Genomic DNA, 22,569 nt, shown 5'->3' with positions numbered 1-22,569 from the left:
AGCCTAATGGTTATGACGCCCTGTAAAGCCCTATGGTAATGATCCTCCTGTAAAGCCCTATGGTAATTATCCTCCTGTAAAGCCCTATGGTAAAACTCCTCCTGTAAAGCCCTATGGTAATACTCCTTCTGTAAAGCCCTATGGTAATTATCCTCCTATAAAGCCCTATGGTAATGTTCCTCCTGTAAAGCCATATGGTAATGATCCTCCTGTAAAGCCCTATGGTAATGATCCTCCTGATAAGCCCTATGGTAATACTCCTCCTGTAAAGCCCTATGGTAATGATCCTCCTGTAAAGCCCTATGTTAATCCTCTTCCTGTAAAGCCCTATGCTAATGCTCCTCCTGTAAAGCCCTATGGTAATGATCCTCCTGTAAAGCCCTATTGTATGCTCCTCATGTAAAACCCTATGGTAATGCTCCTCCTGTAAAGCCCTATGGTAATGATCCTCCTGTAAAGCCCTATGGTAATGCTCCTCCTGTAAAGCCTAATGGTTATGACATCCTGTAAAGCCCTATGGTAATGATCCTCCTGTAAAGCCCTATGGTAATGATCCTCCTGTAAAGCCCTATGGTAATACTCTTCCTGTAAAGCCCTATGGTAATGATCCTCCTGTAAAGCCCTATGGTAATGCTCCTCCTGTAAATCCCTATGGTAATGATCCTCCTGTAAAGCCCTACGGTAATGATCCTCCTGTAAAGCCCTACGGTAATGATCCTCCTGTAAAGCCCTATGGTAATGATCCTCCTGTAAAGCCCTATGGTAATGCTCCTCCTGTAAAGCCCTACGGTAATGGTCCTCCTGTAAAGCCCTATGGTAATTATCCTCCTGTAACGCCCTATGGTAATGATCCTCCTGTAAAGCCCCACGGTAATGATCCTCCTGTAAAGCCCTATGGTAATGATCCTCCTGTAAAGCCCTATGGTAATGCTCCTCCTGTAAAGCCCTATGGTAAATATCTTCCTGTAAAGCCCTATGGTAATGATCCTCCTGTAAAGCCCTACGGTAATGATCCTCCTGTAAAGCCTAATGGTTATGACATCCTGTAAAGCCCTATGGTAATGATCCTTCTGTAAAGCCCTACGGTAATGATCCCCCTGTAAAGCCCTATGGTAATGATCCTCCTTTAAAGCCCTATGGTAATGATCCTCCTGTAAAGCCCTATGGTAATGATCCTCCTGTAAAGCCCTACGGTAATGATCCTCCTGTAAAGCCTAATGGTTAGGATGTCCTGTAAAGCCCTATGGTAATGATCCTCCTGTAAAGCCCTACGGTAATGATCCTCCTGTAAAGCCCTATGGTAATGATCCTCCTGTAAAGCCCTATGGTAATGTTCCTCCTGTAAAGCCCTACGGTAATGATCCTCCTGTAAAGCCCTATGGTAATGATCCTCCTGTAAAGCCCTATGGTAATGATCCTCCTGTAAAGCCCTATGGTAATGATCCTCCTGTAAAGCCCTATGGTAATACTCCTCCTGTAAAGCCCTATGGTAATGATCCTCCTGTAAATCCCTATGGGAATGATCCTCCTGTAAAGCCCTACGGTAATGATCCTCCTGTAAAGCCCTATGGTAATGATCCTCCTGTAAAGCCCTACGGTAATGATCCTCCTGTAAAGCCCTATGGTAATGATCCTCCTTTAAAGCCCTATGGTAATTATCCTCCTGTAAAGCCCTATGGTAATACTCCTCCTGTAAAGCCCTACGTTAGTGATCCTCCTGTAAAGCCCTACGTTAGTGATCTTGTCTCCTGTAAATACTGTTGTATTATCCATCCAGATTATAGTACTGATATCAGAAAAAAATACCTTTGTTTATTTTATGTTTGACTTCAAACTATTTACCTCCTTTTTCTGTTTGTTGGCGTCATTTTCTTCCGTTGGAAGTTACCACATGATTTATTCGGGGGTGCTTTAATTCTTTTTACGCCTCTTTCTGTCTTTTGTGTGGTGCCATTCCCCCCCCCAAATTATTTCTCAATGACCTCCTCTCCTTTTGATAATCGTCATTTGGTGCTCAAGCAGGCATGTTCAAGTCTCAAATGACACCCTATCCCCTGTATAGGGCCCCCTGGTCTAAAGTAGTGCACTACATAGGGGATAGGGTGCCAAATGGGATGTATACATAGTCCTGTGTTATAAATGTCTACACCTGTGTTATAAATGCCAAGGCAAGGAGCCTTAATCCTTCAAGGGAGAGTTCCTCTCTCTTCTCTTCTCTTCTCTCTCTTCTCTCCTCCGTTCAGGTGCTTGTCATTTATCTTGGTTAATATCAGGCGCTGGATGCCAGCTGGGTACAACAGATCGTTATCTCTGAAATCGGGCAAGATGAGGAGAGGAGGAGGGGAGGAGGAGGAGGAGAGGAGGAGGAGAGGAGGAGACGAGGAGGAGAGGAGGAGGAGGAGAGGAGGAGGGAAGTAGGAGGAGGAGAGGAGGAGGAGGAGAGTATGAGGAGAGGAGGAGGAGAGGAGGAGGAGAGTAGGAGTAGGAGGAGGAGAGGAGGAGGAGGAGGAGAGGAGGGTGGGGGGATGGTTGTGGGGGGATGGTAGGGGGTAGATGGTGATGGTTGGGTGTAGGTGATGGCATGGGGGGATGGTGATGGTTGGGTGGGTGGGGAGAGGGTGGGGTTGATGGTTGGGTGGGTTGGGGGAGAGGGTGGGGTGATGGTTGGGTGGGTGGGTGGGGGAGAGGGTGGGGTGATGGTTGGGTGGGTGGGGGTGATGGTTGGGTGGGTGGGGGAGAGGGTGGGGTGATGGCGGGAAGGTGGGTGGGGGAGAGGGTGGGGTGATGGCGGGTGGGTGGGGGAGAGGGTGGGGTGATGGCGGGTGGGGGGGTGGGGGGGTGGGGTGATGGCGGGTAGGTGGGTGGGGGAGAGGGTGGGGTGATGGCTGGTGGGGGGGTGGGGGAGAGGGTGGGGTGATGGCGGGTAGGTGGGTGGGGGAGAGGGTGGGGTGATGGCGGGTAGGTGGGTGGGGGAGAGGGTGGGGTGATGGCTGGTGGGGGGGGTTGACTTACTTTATGTAAGACAAGAGTCCTTTTGTTTTAGCAGTCTGAAGGCCCCCCGTCTTATTTTCCCAGGGCATCTCCCAAATTGCACCCTATTCCCTATGTAGTGCACTACTTTTGACCAGAGCCCTATGGCACCCTATTCCCTATATAGTGTACTAGTTTTGTCTAGAGTCCTATGGCACCCTATTCCCTATATAGTGCACTACTTTTGACCAGAACCCTATGGGTCCTGGTGCACTATATAGGGAATAGGGCACCATTTGGGTGGTAGACAGAGTTAACGGGGGGACCCAGGAGCAGGCCTGTAATTGGCCTATTTAGCCTGTTTAGCATGTGAATTGAGATCTAGTGAAGCATGTCTAACTCTGTTGTGAGAGCCCCAGTGACTGGAATTCAAATTAAGGCAAACACTTTCTCTACTTGATCAACTACACTAATTAGTTCAGTCGCTGGGAAGTTTGCACAAGTATATCCTTAAAAGTTTTTTTGGGGGGAAAAATATTTTCTTGTGCTCGTACCAATCTCTCGTCCACTGCTCTCCTCTCATCGTCGCCCAGCAGGAACATTCTAGTCCATCTTCTGCTAGTTTCTTTCTTTCGTAAAAAATGAACGAACCTACACGCACTTATTGTCGGTGAATAATTTAACTTGATTAGGAGAACAATGTTAGTAGAGCAGAGTTTAATCAGGAGATATGATGGCTGCTTGGGGTAAGTGGACTATATTCTCAGGGAGTTGAGGTCAGACACTAGTTTCTCAGTATCAGACTCTGATCTTTCTGGTGGATAACGTCATGACACTACCTTGTTGTTTCCGTTATCAAGGTCTTTTTTTTATTTAAAAAAAAATGTATACCAGTTGTAGTTAGTTATTAAATAAGTAGATTTAAATGAAAACTTTATTTACATTTTTTTTTTGTTAATTTAGTTTATTAGAGTTGAGATTCAAGATTTGAAGTCAAATGTTTAGGTCGGCATGTGCTGAAACTTCAAACCTTGACAACGTATTTTATTGATTCCATACAACCGTGTGAATATTTGAATTATTTTCAGATAGTTTGTCGTTTAACAATAATGTTTTATTTCTCCTGGTATTTTAAGGCCTGTCTGGTGATGTTTTTAACATTCTGACTGTGAATCCTTCAGTGAAGGTGTTTTAAAACAAAGATGCTACTTGTTCAAAATGTAACTTCATGTCTCTGCATTTTGTTGTCGACGACTGTGTGTGAGGATTGTAGTTTTCTGAGCCGCTCACTTCATCCACCTCAACCTGACTTCACACTGGAGTTCACCGCGGGGGGGCTGGGGGGGGGGGGGGGGGGACTTTACGCTTAGCGACTGGCGTGTCTCTGTCCTGTGTTTCCTGTACGTTAACGTGTCTCTGTCCTGTGTGTTACAGCCGAGCCTCCTGGGAGGAGAAATGGGCATGGGCAGCCCTGGGGCGGTGTCGCCCACTAAGCCTGGATCGCAGTATTACCAGCACTACAACAACAACCCTCGCCGGAGACCACTGCACGGCGACAACATGGGTGAGCTCAGCTCCCGACCCTCACATCACTCCGTCAGGCTCTCAGTCCCCGACACTCACACCACTCCGTCAGGCTCTCAGCTCCCGACCCTCACACCACTCCGTCAGGCTCTCAGTCCCCGACCCTCACACCACTCCACCAGGCTCTCAGCTCCCGACCCTCACACCACTCCACCAGGCTCTCAGCTCCCGACCCTCACACCACTCCGTCAGGCTCTCAGCTCCCGACCCTCACACCACTCTGTTAGGCTCTCAGCTCCCGACCCTCACACCACTCCACCAGGCTCTCAGTCCCCGACCCTCACACCACTCCACCAGGCTCTCAGCTCCCGACCCTCACACCACTCCACCAGGCTCTCAGCTCCCGACCCTCACACCACTCCGTCAGGCTCTCAGCTCCCGACCCTCACACCACTCTGTTAGGCTCTCAGCTCCCGACCCTCACACCACTCCACCAGGCTCTCAGCTTCCGACCATCACACCACTCCACTAGGCTCTCAGCTCCCAACCCTCACACCACTCCTCCAGGCTCTCAGCTCCCGACCCTCACACCACTCCTCCAGGCTCTCAGACCCCGACCCTCACACCACTCCACCAGGCTCTCAGCTCCCGACCCTCACACCACTCCTCCAGGCTCTCAGACCCCGACCCTCACACCACTCCTCGAGGCTCTCAGACCCCGACCCTCACACCACTCCACCAGGCTCTTAGACCCCGACCCTCACACCACTCTGTCAGGCTCTCAGCTCCCGACCCACACACCACTCCACCAGGCTCTCAGCTCCCGACCCTCACACCACTCCACCAGGCTCTCAGCTCCCGACCCTCACACCACTCCACCAGGCTCTCAGCTCCCGACCCTCACACCACTCCGCCAGGCTCTCAGCTCCCGACCCGCACACCGCTCTTCCAGGCGCTCAGCTCCTACTCTCTTCTTCTTCATCCTCGTTCTCCTCATCCTCTTCTTCCTCCTCCTCTTCCACCTCCCATTCCACCTCCTCCCCTTCCCCTTTCTTCCTCCTCCTCTTCTTCCTCCCACTGCCCTACCCCTCCTACCTCTCTCGCTGTGGTCTCGCTGGCCGTGCGTTCGTGAGGGCCGTTGAACAGCCATGTGCGTTCTGTGTGTGTTACCATCCGTCTTTACACAGGAGAACGGTACCTGTTGGGTCATAATGTGGTACAAGAACAACTTTTACGCAGTTTCACAAAAGGGACTTTACTTAATAAGTTATCTTTATAATAAATGTAATATCAGAACTGAGTCTATTTTAATATTTTATTTTACTAGGCAAGTCAGTTAAGAACAAATTCTTATTTTCAATGACAGCCTAGTGGGTTTAACTGCCTTTGTTCAGGGGCAGAACGACAGATTTGTACCTTGTCAGCTCGGGGATTCGAACTTGCAACCTTTCGGTTACTAGTCCAACGCTTTAACCACTAGGCTATCCTGCTGCCCCTATCAAAGCGGTTTAAAAATAAATAAAATGTATTGATCATGAACTGTCACACAAGTTGTGTGTTCAATTTGCATGTCTTTTTTAAATTAATATCATCCATTCTAAGTATCCACGGTCAGTCAGACTTCTTGGAAAGTCAAAAGCTTCTGTGTGACATTGTTTGGGTGGAAGACCTGAAAGAGGAAACTGTAAATAAATTGACGATAAATATCATGCCTTGCAGTGGCAGCTTTAAGAGATGTCAGCCCCCAATTAGGACTGTTATGGTGACCGTATTACCACCACACCGGCAGTCACGAGTCATGACCGCAGTGAAATTCCACATGACCGTTGAGTCACAGTAACTAGGCTTCTCCAAAACTTTGCTCTGATGCTGCTGATGGTTATTAGTAGTCTACCAAACTTGCTAACGGCCTGGTACTCAGCGCTCTATTGTCCCTCTAATCACTCTGACATCAATGCAAATGCAATGGAAAATCCAATCACACCGTTAATGAGAGCCCTGGCATCCAGAGTTTGACTGGAATAGGATCACCTGTTGGGCAGCGACAGCCAGCTCCTCATAGATGGTTGATGCATGGAATGAAGATAAGTGTTCCTATTAGTCTATGTTGCGCTACATTTCAATAGAATATGCAATTGCGTGAGAAAACAGAGTTGTGATGGCCTCTATTAAAAAGAGGAGGATCTCAATTGATTTCTCAGCTTTCCTAATTTTAAGCACATTGCTTCGCTTTACAACTGGGGTAGCCTACCTGGGCGGCATGAAAATGAACCGCGGGAAAAGCGTCCTCCATTCGCTATTCAAGTGCATACGAATTAAGTATTTGTTTTCCCTTCCCCTGTTCCGACAGGTGCATGATAATGGCCCATTATAAATCAAAACGTTCACACATATATTATTTAGTATATGTAAAGACAAGGTTAAATTGAGTATAGTCTGCTGGGTCGCATGCATCAGCCCATAGGCTTATATGGATGAGCCAGTCACACTTCATATGCAATGTAAGCTATGGGATGGTAGCTAGCTAAGTGCACCGACGCAATGCACACAACACTAAATACTTCCTCCGAGTTAGCTAACCACTGTAGCTAGTGATGACATTATAATGACATCACAATGGATTAGCTAGTGTTGACATTATAATGACATCACAATGGATTAGCTAGTGTTGACATTATAATGACATCACAATGGATTAGCTAGTGTTGACATTATAATGACATCACAATGGATTAGCTAGTTTCCATTAAACAGCTGCCTGTGTTAGCTGGCGATGTTAGTGCAGTGTCCTTAGCTAGCTAGCTAGATATTTTGTGCTAGCTAGTGAATATGCTAGCTAAACATTTGGCAATGGGCTGGCACTGGCAGTATGGGATTATGGAAAGGGAATTAAATAGTGTCTTCATCATCTTGCTAGGTAGTTGTGGCCATCTGGCTAGTATCAACAAGGGCATTCTACAAAATATCAACATTGCCACAGATAGCTTGGAATCTAGACCATGAGCAACATGCATAGATAGGTATTGCCAAACAAGGCTACTGCCACCTTCTGGTTTTGAGTATTTTAACAAGGCTGAGCGGCTGACATCTTCCAAGGTCTTTGCTGTGTGAACAAAAAAAAGAGATTGACTGACTACACTCTGTTCAGAGGTGCTAAGTACCGTCGGCAGGCAAACGTTTGACAATCCTACTGGATCTGAGCTTAAAAGTGGCCAAATATCTCGAAGTATGCTGTATGGATCACAGCTCTTTTGAAATGCTATATCTATGTCTCAACTCTTAAAATGAAGCACATTAATACACTTTAGAACCGGTGTAGTTCACCTGGCATATTAAAAACTCAACCGCTTCCTGCATTCACTATTCGAGTGCAGGCTACAGATTACATGTTTTTTTTACACACATGTAGGCGGCGATGTAAAGACCAGTTTAAATTGAAAATAGTTTAATGGGTGAGAATATTGTCTAGTGCTTGTCAAATTGTGAATGAGAGACTGATGAAGTGTGTGCAGCCTGCGTTAAGAAACAGAGCACAGTGCAAGCCTCTCGTTAGACTTTTTTCAAATCATCATTAAGTCGCATCACGGAGCCTTAGAATGTATTACAAATCATAAAACAAATAGCCTAAGGTTTGTATCATAACTAAAAGTTGCATAAATAACTCTAAATTAAGCAAATTATCACTATGCTAAACGCTGAACAAAGAATAGCCACGTGCACACTCCCTCGGAAATCGTTCCGGAAGAATATATTTTCTATTTTATTCAGCAATGTTCAACTGTATTCTTCTTACTATTAAAATCATATAAAATAATGCCACAGGAATTATAATATAATAATATTGTCTGTTAAATTAACTAGTGTAGCCCACAGTTATTTAGCTTAGCCAGATCAGGAGGACTATTCTGTTCTTTTGAAATACATTTTCTTCATATCATAATGTTTCTTTAGACCTGTCTAAAATAAACAATGGATTTATTGTGATGGTTTAGTCTATATTAAATGGGTTTATTAGACTCTTTAAATGAAAATGCAGATGTTTCTAAGGTCTGCATCAGTGTCTTGTAGGCCGAGTGGAAGCCAGGAGATGCTAAATGTCTTTATGTTAATTACAGTGAGAACGGCAGTTATTTGCTTGACAGATACCGGCTGACAACATGTCCCCCCCAATATGAAGGGAATTATTTTGTGTTGTAGATAGCTATATTTGTAGTTTACTTGATTGTAATGTTGTCATGCTAAGGCTTCCTTCTTTATTTAGCCAGGCCCAATAAGCTTTATTATTATGTGAAGTGGCTTGTTAAGTTATTGAGTTTGTTTAGTCTTGATCAAATGAATGGATATTTTCCATAGAAAAACATTATGAGATTATCAATAAAAATGTGAGACTGAACTGTTTTTAATTCTTCTAATTCTAATTCTTGTGTATTTCAGAGGTTCAGACAAAGAAAGTTCGGAAAGTTCCTCCTGGTTTGCCTTCCTCAGTAAGTCAACATTTAAATTTTTTATTTTAATGCTGTTTTAAACTGTGGCTTGAAATTATTGTACACAAACACATTTTTTTTTTTTTACCCCAATGAGATTCTCTATTTTTCTGATCAACAAGGATCATGAATATTATGTATCCAAAATGATTGACACCATTGATCAAGAGCAGCAATAATGACTGTAGAAAATAAATCATTCAAATACTGAGCTATATTGTATGCTCAAAAAATAAATAAAGGGAAATTATAGTATTTTAATAGTAATACTAATTGCTCAGAGAAAGAGAGTTTATTTAAGGGTCAGAATTAATTCAGGACTATCCGTAACCATGGTAGCATCCACATGAATGTAGAAGTGTTTAGAAACATGTTCTATTCTCATGTACAATAAAAGTGACTCCAAAATGACACAGTACATTATTTACCATTAATTTCTATTTGGGCACAAAATAATCTAAAACACAACCAAAACGAACAACAAATGCATCCAACATGTTTGTAGAGTCACAAGCTCTATGTAGTCGTTGCGTTCTTGGAACATGGGGTGAAATACTACACTCTTGAATACTTTATTTATACAAATCTTGTATTTTGTGAATAATTTTGACCCCTACCTTTCTTTGAGTATAAAATATTATAATTATTATTTTTTGTTGTTGTTGTTGTTGTGTATACAATATACCTCCGTATTTTATTTCTTTTATACAATCATTATTCCTCATCATTATCAAGGGTGTCAGTAATTTCAGACCAGCCTGTATATTACATAGACTGTATTTTGCGATATAAATTAAATATATAATCAATTGTATTAGACATCGTAACGGCATTGGTTTCTTGCGCTGAATTAAAATACTCCTCTGAAAGAAATACCACCCCAACGATATACCTTTTGAAAAAATGTGACTTTGTAGAAACATGCATGTTAGTATTTACTTACGGAGGTCCAGGAGAGGACATTGAGATGGCTATTGTTTAAGGCTTATACCCACTTAATTAGAAGGTAATGATGCTAAAATATATGGCTTGTCATAAGAAGGCCTCTGCCACAGTCTCTAAGCTCTGTGGGAGACTGGGAGACTACAGCACTAGGTTTGAGTTATATTGTCCTTTGGTTTCCCTCACTGGGAGAAAAGTAGCAAGGGAGAAAAATCCTTCCCAAAGAAGCATTTGGCGAAAGCCAATGTTGTTCATCTTTTGTTATGCCTCAAGTGATGTTATAAGGGATACTTATTCCACTACCTAGATAAACATATTAGGTCACTGATTTCTTCGTCATGTTCACAGTAGAATAGAGAAGACAAAATCTCGTCCGTTTGAATGTAATTGAGATCTGAAGCCCGTTTCGTTGCCACCAGGTTGGAGTAGTCACGACAGGTTTTGTTCTGTCTCGTTGCCAACTGAAAACCAGATTTTGACGGTTTATATATATTTTGTTGCTGTACTTAATGTTGTGGTTGTGGGGGCTTTGGCCTGAGAATGCCTTGACTTGGCCAGCGTGACAGCCTCGCCGAAAGACGTTTTCCTGCATTCGGCATTTTCAAGGCCTGTTGCCATAAAGCTCCGACTGAGTTTGTACTGTACGTTCCGTGTCACTTCGTGTCTTTCTTTCTGACGTTAACTTTTGAATTTCTCCTGAAATGTCACTTCATCTATTTTTGCAATGCTTTTTTAGTTTCGGTGACAAACGCATTCCCCCACTGGACTTATCCTGAAGGGCACAGCTGGGTTTCGGTGCTACATGGGGGGGTTAAATGACTGGGACCTACATGAGGGGGGGGGGGGGGGTTTCGGTGCATGTCATTTTTGTTCAACACAGATTCCCGAGACCTTTTCTGTAGATCCGTCATTTGCTGGTGTGGATAAATTATATTACAATCAAATACTATTTATTTTCAACAGGGAAGTGTATTCGATCAATAATAGCACTACTGTGTTAGTAAGCTTACATATGAAATGTTAAATCATTACAAATTCTAAAACATATTTAGGTGAAAAGAAACCAGGAAAACTGTTCTCCCCGTAAAGCTACTGGTAACATACCTGGTGTTAAAATTATCTTCAATATTTTGCCAACGTACTCATTTTGATTGTCAATCAATGGATCTCAATTTTACATATCTACTAAAGTATTATATAATTTATTAACATTTATTTAGATTGTTATCATATCTATCATATCTTATTTATATAAAGATTTTGTTGATTGTTATTTTAGAAATACATGTATTTCTTACATAGGTACATTTGAATAATTAAAATAAACAGATATTTCTTTATTCAAGACATATGAACAAAACATGAGTTTTTTACTGCACAATGTCTGACGGATAGGACATGAATTGAACATGCTTTCCCTGTTCTCCTGTCAGGACCTTTTTTCAGGTCTATTGTTATATAAAAGCTGCCTTAAAAAGCTATATATATATAGGCTATGTGGTTTGTGTGTTTTGTTGTGGTTGTTGAGCATGTCTTTGTTCATTACCACGGTAACGTAGATGTGGTGTTGACTCCAGAAGCGCCTGCTAATATTCTTCCTTTAGAGTCTGTCCAACTTCTCTGTGGTGTCCGTCATTACAAGAATGAATAAAGAGGGATGACCTATGTCTTAAGGCTTTGTCATCAGTGGCGACAAAAAAATAACTATTTTATGTCTCGATGATCTTCACATGACCCTCGCTGGTACCTACTCTGATTTTAAAATTAAAAATAAAAAAATAAAATCCACTCTTGAATGGATCTTCCTTTCTCTATTGTTAAATGCCAAAATGTGTTTGTTAGTGAAGTTGATTTTACTTAAAGAACAATTGCTCTGTCACGAGAGAGAAACCTTGGAATAGTGTGGTAATGTATCAATGGATTGCTAGTTTACATTAGCAAGGTGCAGTTTGTCCTCCCCATAGAATGGTGGCATAGCCCCTCTGGTAATTAAATAGGATCTATATGGTTGTTTGTCCTTTATTTCGTTTGCTTCATGGTGTTTTTAGAGACAGTAGATGTTTTATCAGTTATTTACACTGTGTAATGCATTCTTTCTTTCTTTCTTTCTTTCACAAGATGGAGAAAGTGTCATTTGTCATTTGACCCAATGGACTATTATACCAAGTGACTCATAGGATTTTATTAGTAATTGAGAAATATTATTCTTATTAATTTTTTAAAATATTAATTTAGATATTTTTTTTTATTTACCTTTGATAAAATGAAAAAGGCCACATGTGATTATAGGACATTCTCGAATTATACCGGTCATTTTCCTAACCTTTGTGGCAATCAACTGATCTGTAAATGAATTGATGGAAAAAGCAATACATTTGATCAATAATCCATGTTAGACAGTGTCTTTGTATTGAGGCTCTACAGACAGATACATTAGATAGAGATGGTTAGATAGGTTTACCTAGCTGTTGAGGCATCTCAGTCTAAGCCAACAGTCTAAATCTTTCACATCAGGGCTGTTTTGATTCCTTATTCCCGTCGGTTCCTGTATCTGATGTTGTTTAAAGTGGAGAGAGTTAATTAAATGAAGTCAGGTCTAGCAGAAGGCACAATAGGGATCTTGGTAACAGGAAAGCTGTAGTGTTCTGTTAGCTCTCCTGCCCCCTGCAGCCCTGTGTTGGTATGACATCTCTCCTCCAGCCCTGTGTTGGTACTACATCTCTCCTCCAGCCCTGTGTTGGTATTACATCTCTCCTCCAGCCCTGTGTTGGTACTACATCTCTCTTCCAGCCCTGTGTTGGTACTACATCTCTCCTCCAGCCCTGTGTTGGTACTACATCTCTCCTCCAGCCCTGTGTTGGTATTACATCTCTCCTGCAGCCCTGTGTTGGTACTACATCTCTCCTCCAGCCCTGTGTTGGTACTACATCTCTCCTCCAGCCCTGTGTTGGTACTACATCTCTCCTCCAGCCCTGTGTTGGTACTACATCTCTCCTCCAGCCCTGTGTTGGTACTACATCTCTCCTCCAGTCCTGTGTTGGTACTACATCTCTCCTCCAGCCCTGTGTTCGTACTACATCTCTCCTCCAGCCCTGTGTTGGTACTACATCTCTCCTCCAGCCCTGTGTTGGTACTACATCTCTCCTCCAGCCCTGTGTTGGTACTACATCTCTCCTCCAGCCCTGTGTTGGTACTACATCTCACCTCCAGCCCTGTGTTGGTACTACATCTCTCATCCAGCCCTGTGTTGGTACTACATCTCTCCTCCAGCCCTGTGTTGGTACTACATCTCTCCTCCAGCCCTGTGTTGGTACTACATCTCTCCTCCAGCCCTGTGTTGGTACTACATCTCACCTCTAGGCAGGTTAGCCTAGTGGTTAGCGTGTTGGACTAGCAGCCGAAAGGTTGCAAGTTCAAATCCCAGAGCTGACAAGGTACCAATCTGCCCCTGACCAGGCCCACTGTTCCTAGGCCGTCATTGAAAATAACAATTTGTTCTTAACTGTCTTGCCCAGTGAAATAAAATTATCAAGGAATGATGAAAATTCTGTTTAAGACGTTATTCAAGGCCTCACCACAGGAAATACTCAAATATCCTTTCTCTCAATGGGATTCATTGAGCAATATCTTTAGTGTGTTTATTTTTTTATTTTTTTTAGGTAATACAGTTATACAACATCCATATTTTTTAAATATTATTTTAAAACTTGAATTATGAAGACAAATTGTTAGTTTGTGTTTGTTGATAAAGACCCTGTCCGTAGCGGGTTTATGTGTTCTCTGGGATAGTTGGCCGTTGTTCATTTTTTACTGTGCTCTTGTGGTTTCGCTAACGCTGTTAGCATATGCCGCTACCCAGACAATGAAGACAGCCCATACATACCCTGTTCCCCTGCTTCCCCAGACATGCAGTAAACTGAATGGTTTTGCTAGTCCAGCTGGTCTCCTAGACTTACCCATAACATACATGTAATACACACATGCAGACGGGTGGGGGGGCGGGACAACAACAACAACAACAACAACAACAAGGCAAATAAGAACATTGTTTGTTTTTCAAGTCGAAGACTGTGGAGGTATGGAGAGTAGTGGAGGAGAACAGAGGAGAATGGGCCTGTCAGTGGAGGAGAACAGAGGAGAATGGGCCTGTCAGTGGAGGAGAACAGAGGAGAATGGGCCTGTCAGTGGAGGAGAACAGAGGAGAATGGGCCTCTCAGTGGAGGAGAACAGAGGAGAATGGGCCTGTCAGTGGAGGTATAGAGAGTAGTGGAGGAGAATGGGCCTGTCAGTGGAGGTATAGAGAGTAGTGGATGAGAATGGGCCTGTCAGTGGAGGAGAACAGAGGAGAATGGGCCTGTCAGTGGAGGTATAGAGAGTAGTGGAGGAGAACGGGCCTGTCAGTGGAGGGAGGAGAACAGAGGAGAATGGGCCTGTCAGTGGAGGAGAACAGAGGAGAATGGGCCTCTCAGTGGAGGAGAACAGAGGAGAATGGGCCTGTCAGTGGAGGTATAGAGAGTAGTGGAGGAGAATGGGCCTGTCAGTGGAGGTATAGAGAGTAGTGGATGAGAATGGGCCTGTCAGTGGAGGAGAACAGAGGAGAATGGGCCTGTCAGTGGAGGTATAGAGAGTAGTGGAGGAGAACGGGCCTGTCAGTGGAGGGAGGAGAACAGAGGAGAATGGGCCTGTCAGTGGAGGTATAGAGAGTAGTGGAGGATAATGGGCGTGTCAGTGGAGGTATAGAGAGTAGTGGAGGAGAATGGGCCTGTCAGTGGAGGTATAGAGAGTAGTGGAGGAGAACGGGCCTGTCAGTGGAGGGAGGAGAACAGAAGAGAATGGGCCTGTCAGTGGAGGTATAGAGAGTAGTGGAGGAGAATGGGCCTGTCAGTGGAGGTATAGAGAGTAGTGGAGGAGAACAGATGAGAATGGTTGAGTTGTATTTTCAGGGTGAATTGGGGGAGCAGGCCGATACTTGGCCACAACCCAGGGGAAAGAGGGAGGAGAGGTGAGGAAGAGGAAGAGGAGGAGGAGGACATGATTGAATGTCTCGGGTGCCTGCTGTCTCTTTGATGCTGCACAGAGAGGAACGTAGTCACACACACACACACACACACACACACACACACACACACACACACACACACACACACACACACACACACACACACACACACACACACACACACACACATACACACACACATAAAGAAAGGCTGGAAGCAATAGAGAGTTCCGTAGTGTAAATCTTATGGGCCCTGCTGTGAGGGTCCAACGCCCCTGGCCGGGATGAAGACTAGGAACACGATCATTTATCCTTCTGCTGCTTCTCAGGCGCGTCTTTGTGTGTGTGTTTCCAGGGAAACGATGACACGTCACTAATCACTCTCCTATACAGCCACAGTTTTTCCAAAATCCAAACAGAAATTATCTTAGGAACCCACGTGTCCTTAACATTTTATCTCTCTCCGCTTTTGTCACGGTCCTAGAAGGGCTGCTATCTATATATATTTATATTTAACGAGGCAAGTCAGTTAATAACAAAGTCTTATTTACAGTGAAGGCCCTACACCGGGCAAAACCGGCCGACGCTGAGACAATTATGCACCACTCTTATGGGACTACCAATCACAGCCGGCTGTGATACAGCCTGGATTCAAACCAGGTACTGCAGTGATGCCACTTGCACTGAGATGCAGTGTCTTAGACCGCTGCTCCACTCAGAAGCAAATTATAAGGAACATCCTTCCTTATCACATTTCTGTTGATATATTCATTAATTCATTAATTAATTCATTGATTCAACATGGACTTGTTTATTGTCTCTTTAACAAATTATTTTTAGTGGTATTTTGTGTTAGGTGTGTGTCTGTGTAAATGGTATTTTCTCCAGGAACCCTGGTCAGTCAGTCAGTGTGTTATTTTAATGGTCAGTCAGCCAGTCAGATCTCTTATTTATTTGAGAGACGGAAGAGGGAGAGGGAAAATGGAGGAACCACAAAGGGTATCAGAGGAAAATGTAGCATGAGGTAATCTCATAGTTCGACTAAAGGCTAGAATGAAATAGAGAGAGATGGAGAGTTGTAGAGCGAGCGAGAGAGAGAGGGAGAGAGAGAGAGAGAGGGAGAGAGAGAGAGAGAGAGAGAGAGGGACAAAGAGAGAGAGACAGAGAGACAGAGAGAGAGAGAGACAGAGCGAGAGCGCGAGAGAGAGACAGAGAGAGAGCGAGAGAGAGAGAGAGAGAGAGAGAGCGAGGGAGAGAGACAGAGAGAGAGAGAGAGAGGGAGCGAGAGAGAGAGAGTAGGAGAGAGAGAGAGAGAGACAGAGAGAGAGGGAGAGAGAGAGAGAGAGAGAGAGGGAGCGTGCGAGAGAGAGAGGGAGAGGGAGGGATATTCAGAGAAACAGCTGTGTGTGCTTGACCGTGTCCCTGTGGAAATAGTAGATCTACTGCAGAGTAATATTAACACCTGACAAAACTCCCTCTGTGGAAAATAACATTATGTCTTGCCCTTCTTGGAACTGGGCATGAAACCCTCCAACATGTCTGATAGCTGTTGAGTGTTGTTGTATGTGATCACCTATTGTTTATCTCAGTTTTGATTTTAACCGTTGTATTCATTCAGTGTGATTTTGTCAGACAGACACACAGACAGTACTTTCCTCTGGTGAGGACAAGTGAAGAGCTTTCGATCCATCTTGAGTCTGTAAACTGAACTTAGTGTTATATTATCACACACTCCTGGAGGAGAGGACAGGAGAGGAGAGAGGAGACACAGGAGAGAGGGGACAGAGGAGAGGAAAGAGGAGACACAGGAGAGAGGGGACAGAGGAGAGGAGAGAGGAGACAGAGGAGAGGAAAGAGGAGACATGGGAGAGGAGAGAGGAGAGGAGAGAGGAGACAGAGGAGAGGAGAGGAGAGAGGGGAGAGAGGAGACAGAGGAGAGGAGAGAGGAGACAGAGGAGAGGAGAGAGGAGACAGAGGAGAGAGGAGACAGAGGAGAGGAGAGAGGAGACACAGGAGAGAGGAGACACAGGAGAGGAGAGAGGAGACAGAGGAGAAGAGAGAGGGGACAGAGGAGAGGAGAGAGGAGACACAGGAGAGGAGAGAGGAGGCAGAGGAGAGAGAGAAGTCTGACTGATTCTGACTGATTGCTCAACGAACAGACATTTTTGTGACTGAAGGTCTGACTCGTGGTTAATTAAATTACATAGGCACCAGTTGAACATATACTGCTGTTTATTTACAAGGCTTTACAAAGATAACTTTTGTTTTGGCGTTGATGTCGGCTGAAAATCAGATTCTACAGCGCCCCCTCTCTCTCCCTCTCTCTCACTCTCTCCCCCCTCTCCCCTCTCCCCCTTTCTCTCTCTCTCTCACTCTCCCCCTCTCTCTCTATCTCTCCCTCTCTCTCTCTCCTCTCTCTCTCTCTCTCTCTCTCTCTCTCTCTCTCTCTCTCTCCTTCTCTCTCTCTCTCCTTCTCTCTCTCTCTCTCTCTCCCTCTATCGCTCTCTCTCTCTTCCTCTCTCTCGCTCTCTCTCTCTCTTCTCTCTCTCTCTCTCTCTCTCTCTCTCTCTCTCTCTCTCTCTCTCTCTCTTCCTCTCTCTCGCTCTCTCTCTCTCTTCCTCTTCCTCTCTCTCTCTCTCTCTCTCTCTCTCTCTCTCTCTCTCTCTCTCTCTCTCTCTCATTCTATCTCTCTCTCCTTCTCTCTCTCTCTCTGTCACTCTCTCTCCCTCTCTCTCTCTCACTCTCTCTCTCTTCCTCTCTCTCGCTCTCTCTCTTTCTTTCTTTCTTTCTTTCTTTCTTTCTTTCTTTCTTTCTTTCTTTCTTTCTTTCTTTCTCTCTCTCTCTCTCTCTCTCTCTCTCTCTCTCTCTCTCTCTCTCGCTCTCTCTTCCTCTCTCTCTCTCTCTGTGTCTCTCTCTCTCTCTCTCTCTCTCTGCTTCCTCTCCGCATTCCAGAACCAAATGCCACAAGAAGAGAAATGTCGCTCCACTCTGCAACACTACGCTGTGATGAATACCTCATGTTGCCAGAGAGAAGCCAGAGACATTCAAATTTTTTTGTTGCATATGTTAAGGAAATGGTTTGAAGTTGGCACTAATGTATGAATTATAACACAGTAACAAACTTCACTTATACCTCCCCTCACTGCTTTAGAATATCAGAAATCGTTCGACTGATTACGAAAAAAAATATCTACAATCATCTACAAACGTTTTATTGTGTATTATTACTAATCGTCTTATCATTACGGCAGAGTAGCCTAGTGGTTAGAGTGTAGAGGCGGCAGGTAGCCTAGTGGTTAGAGTGTAGAGGTGGCAGGTAACCTAGTGGTTAGAGTGTAGAGACGGCAGGTAGCCTAGTGGTTAGAGTGTAGAGGCGGCAGGTAGCTGTTCCACTGTTCCTAGGCCATCATTGAAAATAAGAATTTGTTCTTAGCTGACTTGCCTAGTAAAATAAAATAAATTACTTCCTCCTTCTATATGTTTTAAATATGTTAGTAGTTTTAGTTTTTAAATCTGGTTCCATTTGTAATTTTGTTTTTCTATCTCATTGAACCAAACGTACGTCTTTCTTGTAAAGAACACGAAAGAACAGGGTCTGTTAACCATATTAAATGGAAAAAAACATGGGATTTTTGTTCCATGACTCAAACTAGCTGTTCTAAAATGAATGGTATTTTCTGTTTGATATGCATTATACACCTTGTTTTCTCTGGGAATCGGGGGGGGGGGGGGGGGGGTTACATAACAACAACGGAATGAGGAAAACACACCACACTATTGTCTCCCTACCTCTTGGCTTGTGCACGGTTAGACCAGGTACATGGTCCCCTGCGACTCAGTACAATGAGTTGGCCGTTGTGTTGTTGTGCTATAGCTACATGAAGGAAATCGAGTCAATTTCCTCTGAAGGGTCAAGAGGGTCCTGTACAAAAACACTGGGTCTGGATAGATACACTGGGTCTGGGTCTAGATAGATACACTGGGTCTGGGTCTAGATAGATACACTGGGTCTGGGTATAGATAGATACTCTGGGTCTAGATATATATACTGGGTCTGGGTGTAGATAGATACACTGGGTCTGGGTCTAGATAGATACACTGGGTCTGGGTCTAGATAGATACACTGGGTCTGGGTCTAGATAGAAACACTGGGTCTAGATAGATGCACTGGGTCTGGGTCTAGATAGATACACTGGGTCTGAGTCTAGATAGATACACTGGGTCTGGGTCTAGATAGATACACTGGGTCTAGATAGATACTATGGGTCTAGATAGATACACTGGGTCTGGGTCTGGATAGATACACTGGGTCTGGGTCTGGATAGATACACTGGGTCTGAGTCTAGATAGATACACTGGGTCTGGGTCTAGATAGATACACTGGGTCTGGGTATAGATAGATACACTGGGTCTGGATCTAGATAGATACACTGGGTCTGGGTCTGGATAGATACACTGGGTCTGGGTCTGGATAGATACACTGGGTCTGGGTCTAGATAGATACACTGGGTCTGGGTCTAGATAGATACACTGGGTCTGGATAGATACACTGGGTCTGGGTCTAGATAAATACACTGGGTCTGGGTATCGATAGATACACTGGGTCTGGATCTAGATAGATACACTGGGTATTGGTCTAGATGGATACACTGGGTCTGGGTCTGGATAGACACACTGGTTCTGGGTCTAGATAGATACACTGGGTCTGGGTATCGATAGATACTCTGGGTCTGGATCTAGATAGATACACTGGTTATTGGTCTAGATGGATACACTGGGTATTGGTCTAGATAGATACACTGGGTCTGGATAGATACACTGGGTCTGGGTCTAGATAGATACACTGGGTCTGGGTATAGATAGATACACTGGGTCTGGATCTAGATAGATACACTGGGTATTGGTCTAGATGGATACACTGGGTCTGGGTCTGGATAGATACACTGGGTATGGGTCTCAATAGATACACTGGGTCTGGGTCTATATAGATACTCTGGGTCTAGATAGATACACTGGATCTGGATAGATACACTGGATCTGGATAGATACACTGGGTCTAGATAGATACACTGGGTCTGGGTCTAGATAGATACACTGGGTCTAGATAGATACACTGGGTCTAGATATATACTCTGGGTCTCGGTCTAGATAGATACACTGGGTCTGGGTCTTGATAGATACACTGGGTCTAGATAGATACACTGGGTCTGGGTCTAGATAGATTCACTAGGTCTAGATAGATACACTGGGTCTGGGTCTAGATAGATTCACTAGGTCTAGATAGATACACTGGGTCTAGATAGATACACTGGGTATAGATAGATACACTGGGTCTAGATATATACTCTGGGTCTCGGTCTAGATAGATACACTGGGTCTAGATATATACTCTGGGTCTCGGTCTAGATAGATACACTGGGTCTGGGTCTTGATAGATACACTGGGTCTGGGTCTTGATAGATACAATGGGTCTGGGTCTAGATAGATACACTGGGTCTAGATAGATACACTGGGTCTAGATAGATACACTGGGTATAGATAGATACACTGGGTCTAGATAGATACACTGGGTCTAGATAGATACACTGGGTCTAGATAGATACACTGGGTCTGGTTCTAGATAGATACACTGGGTCTAAATAGATACACTGGGTCTAAATAGATACACTGGGTCTAGATAGATACACTGGGTCGGGGTCTAGATATTTACACTGGGTCTGGTTCTAGATAGATACACTTTGTCTAGATACATACACTGGGTCTGGATAGATACACTGGGTCTGGGTCTGGATAGATACACTTGGTCTCGGTCTAGATAGATACACTGGGTCTAGATAGATACATTGGGTCTGAGTCTAGATATATACACTGGGTCTAGATACATACACTGGGTCTGGTTCTAGATAGATACACTTTGTCTAGATACATACACTGGGTGTGGATAGATACACTGGGTCTGGGTCTGGATAGATTCACTGGGTCTAGATAGATACATTGGGTCTAGATAGATACACTGGGTCTTGTTCTAGATAGATACACCTGGTCTGGTTCTAGATAGCTACACTTTGTCTAGATAGATACACTGGGTCTAGATAGATACACTGGGTCTGAGTCTAGATATATACACTGGGTCTGGGTCTAGATAGATACACTGGGTCTAGATAGATTTACTGGGTCTGAGTCTAGATAGATACACTGGGTCTGGGTCTAGATAGTTACACTGGGTCTGGTTCTAGATAGATACACTGGCTCTAAATAGATACACTGGGTCTGAGTCTAGATAGATACACTGTGTCTGGGTCTAGATAGATACACTGGGTCTGGGTCTAGATAGATACACTGGGTCTAGGTCTAGATAGATACACTGTGTCTAGATAGATACACTGGGTCTGGGTCTAGATAGATACACTGGGTCTAGATAGATACACTGGGTCTGGGTCCAGATAGATACACTAGGTCTAGATAGATACACTGGGTCTAGATGTATACACTCGGTCTGGGTCTAGATAGATACACTGGGTCTGGGTCTGGATAGATACACTGGGTCTGGGTCTGGATAGATACACTGGGTCTGGATAGATACACTGGGTCTGGGTCTGGATAGATACACTGGGTCTAGATAGATACACTGGGTCTGGGTCTAGATAGATACACTGGGTCTAGATAGATACACTGGGTATGGATAGATACACTGGGTCTAGATATATACTCTGGGTCTGGGTCTAGATAGATACACTGGGTCTGGGTCTGGATAGATACACTGGGTCTGAGACTGGATAGATACACTGGGTCTAGATAGATACACTGGGTCTGGGTCTAGATAGATACACTGGGTCTAGATAGATACACTGGGTCTGGGTCCAGATAGATACACTAGGTCTAGATAGATACACTGGGTCTGGGTCTAGATATATAACCTGGGTCTGGTTCTAGATAGATACACTGGGTCTGGGTCTAGATAGATAGACTGGGTCTGGGTCTGGATAGATACACTGGGTATGGGTATAGATAGATACACTGGGTCTAGATAGATACACTGGGTCTGGTTCTAGATAGATACACTGGGTCTGGGTCTTGATATATACACTGGGTCTAGATAGATACACTGGGTCTGTTTCTAGATAGATACACTGGGTCTAGATAGATACACTGGGTCTAAATAGATACACTGGGTCTAGATAGATACACTGGGTCTAGATATTTACACTTGGTCTCGGTCTAGATAGATACACTGGGTCTAGATAGATACACTTGGTCTCGGTCTAGATAGATACACTTGGTCTAGATAGATACATTGGGTCTGAGTCTAGATATATACACTGGGTCTTGTTCTAGATAGATACACTTTGTCTAGATACATACACTGGGTCTGGATAGATACACTGGGTCTAGATAGATACATTGGGTCTAGATAGATACACTGGGTCTGGGTCTGGATAGATTCACTGGGTCTAGATAGATACATTGGGTCTAGATAGATACACTGGGTCTGAGTCTAGATATATACACTGGGTCTGGGTCTAGATAGATACACTGGGTCTAGATAGATTTACTGGGTCTGAGTCTAGATAGATACACTGGGTCTTGTTCTAGATAGATACACCTGGTCTGGTTCTAGATAGATACACTTTGTCTAGATAGATACACTGG

General features: G+C 44.1%; 1 protein-coding gene across 8 annotated transcripts in view; it reads left to right on the top strand.

Annotated features, from left to right (window-relative positions):
- The window catches only part of LOC139408269 (transcription factor 4-like), a 397,078-nt gene that overhangs the window by 208,665 nt on the left and 165,844 nt on the right, over positions 1-22,569 (top strand). For 7 of the 8 annotated variants that reach the window (XM_071151957.1, XM_071151961.1, XM_071151958.1 and 4 more), the window contains 2 exons: positions 4,405-4,534; positions 8,929-8,978. In XM_071151957.1, the coding sequence (XP_071008058.1) occupies positions 4,405-4,534; positions 8,929-8,978 (180 nt within the window). Of the gene's footprint in view, positions 1-3,697; positions 3,717-4,404; positions 4,535-8,928; positions 8,979-22,569 lie in introns of those variants that run through there. The other variant, XM_071151964.1, reaches the window with a different exon arrangement.

This window comes from Oncorhynchus clarkii, chromosome 5 (genome assembly GCF_045791955.1).
Source record: "Oncorhynchus clarkii lewisi isolate Uvic-CL-2024 chromosome 5, UVic_Ocla_1.0, whole genome shotgun sequence".
NCBI classification, from domain to species: Eukaryota; Metazoa; Chordata; class Actinopteri; order Salmoniformes; family Salmonidae; genus Oncorhynchus; species Oncorhynchus clarkii.
This window is presented reverse-complemented; position numbering and strand designations above follow the sequence as displayed.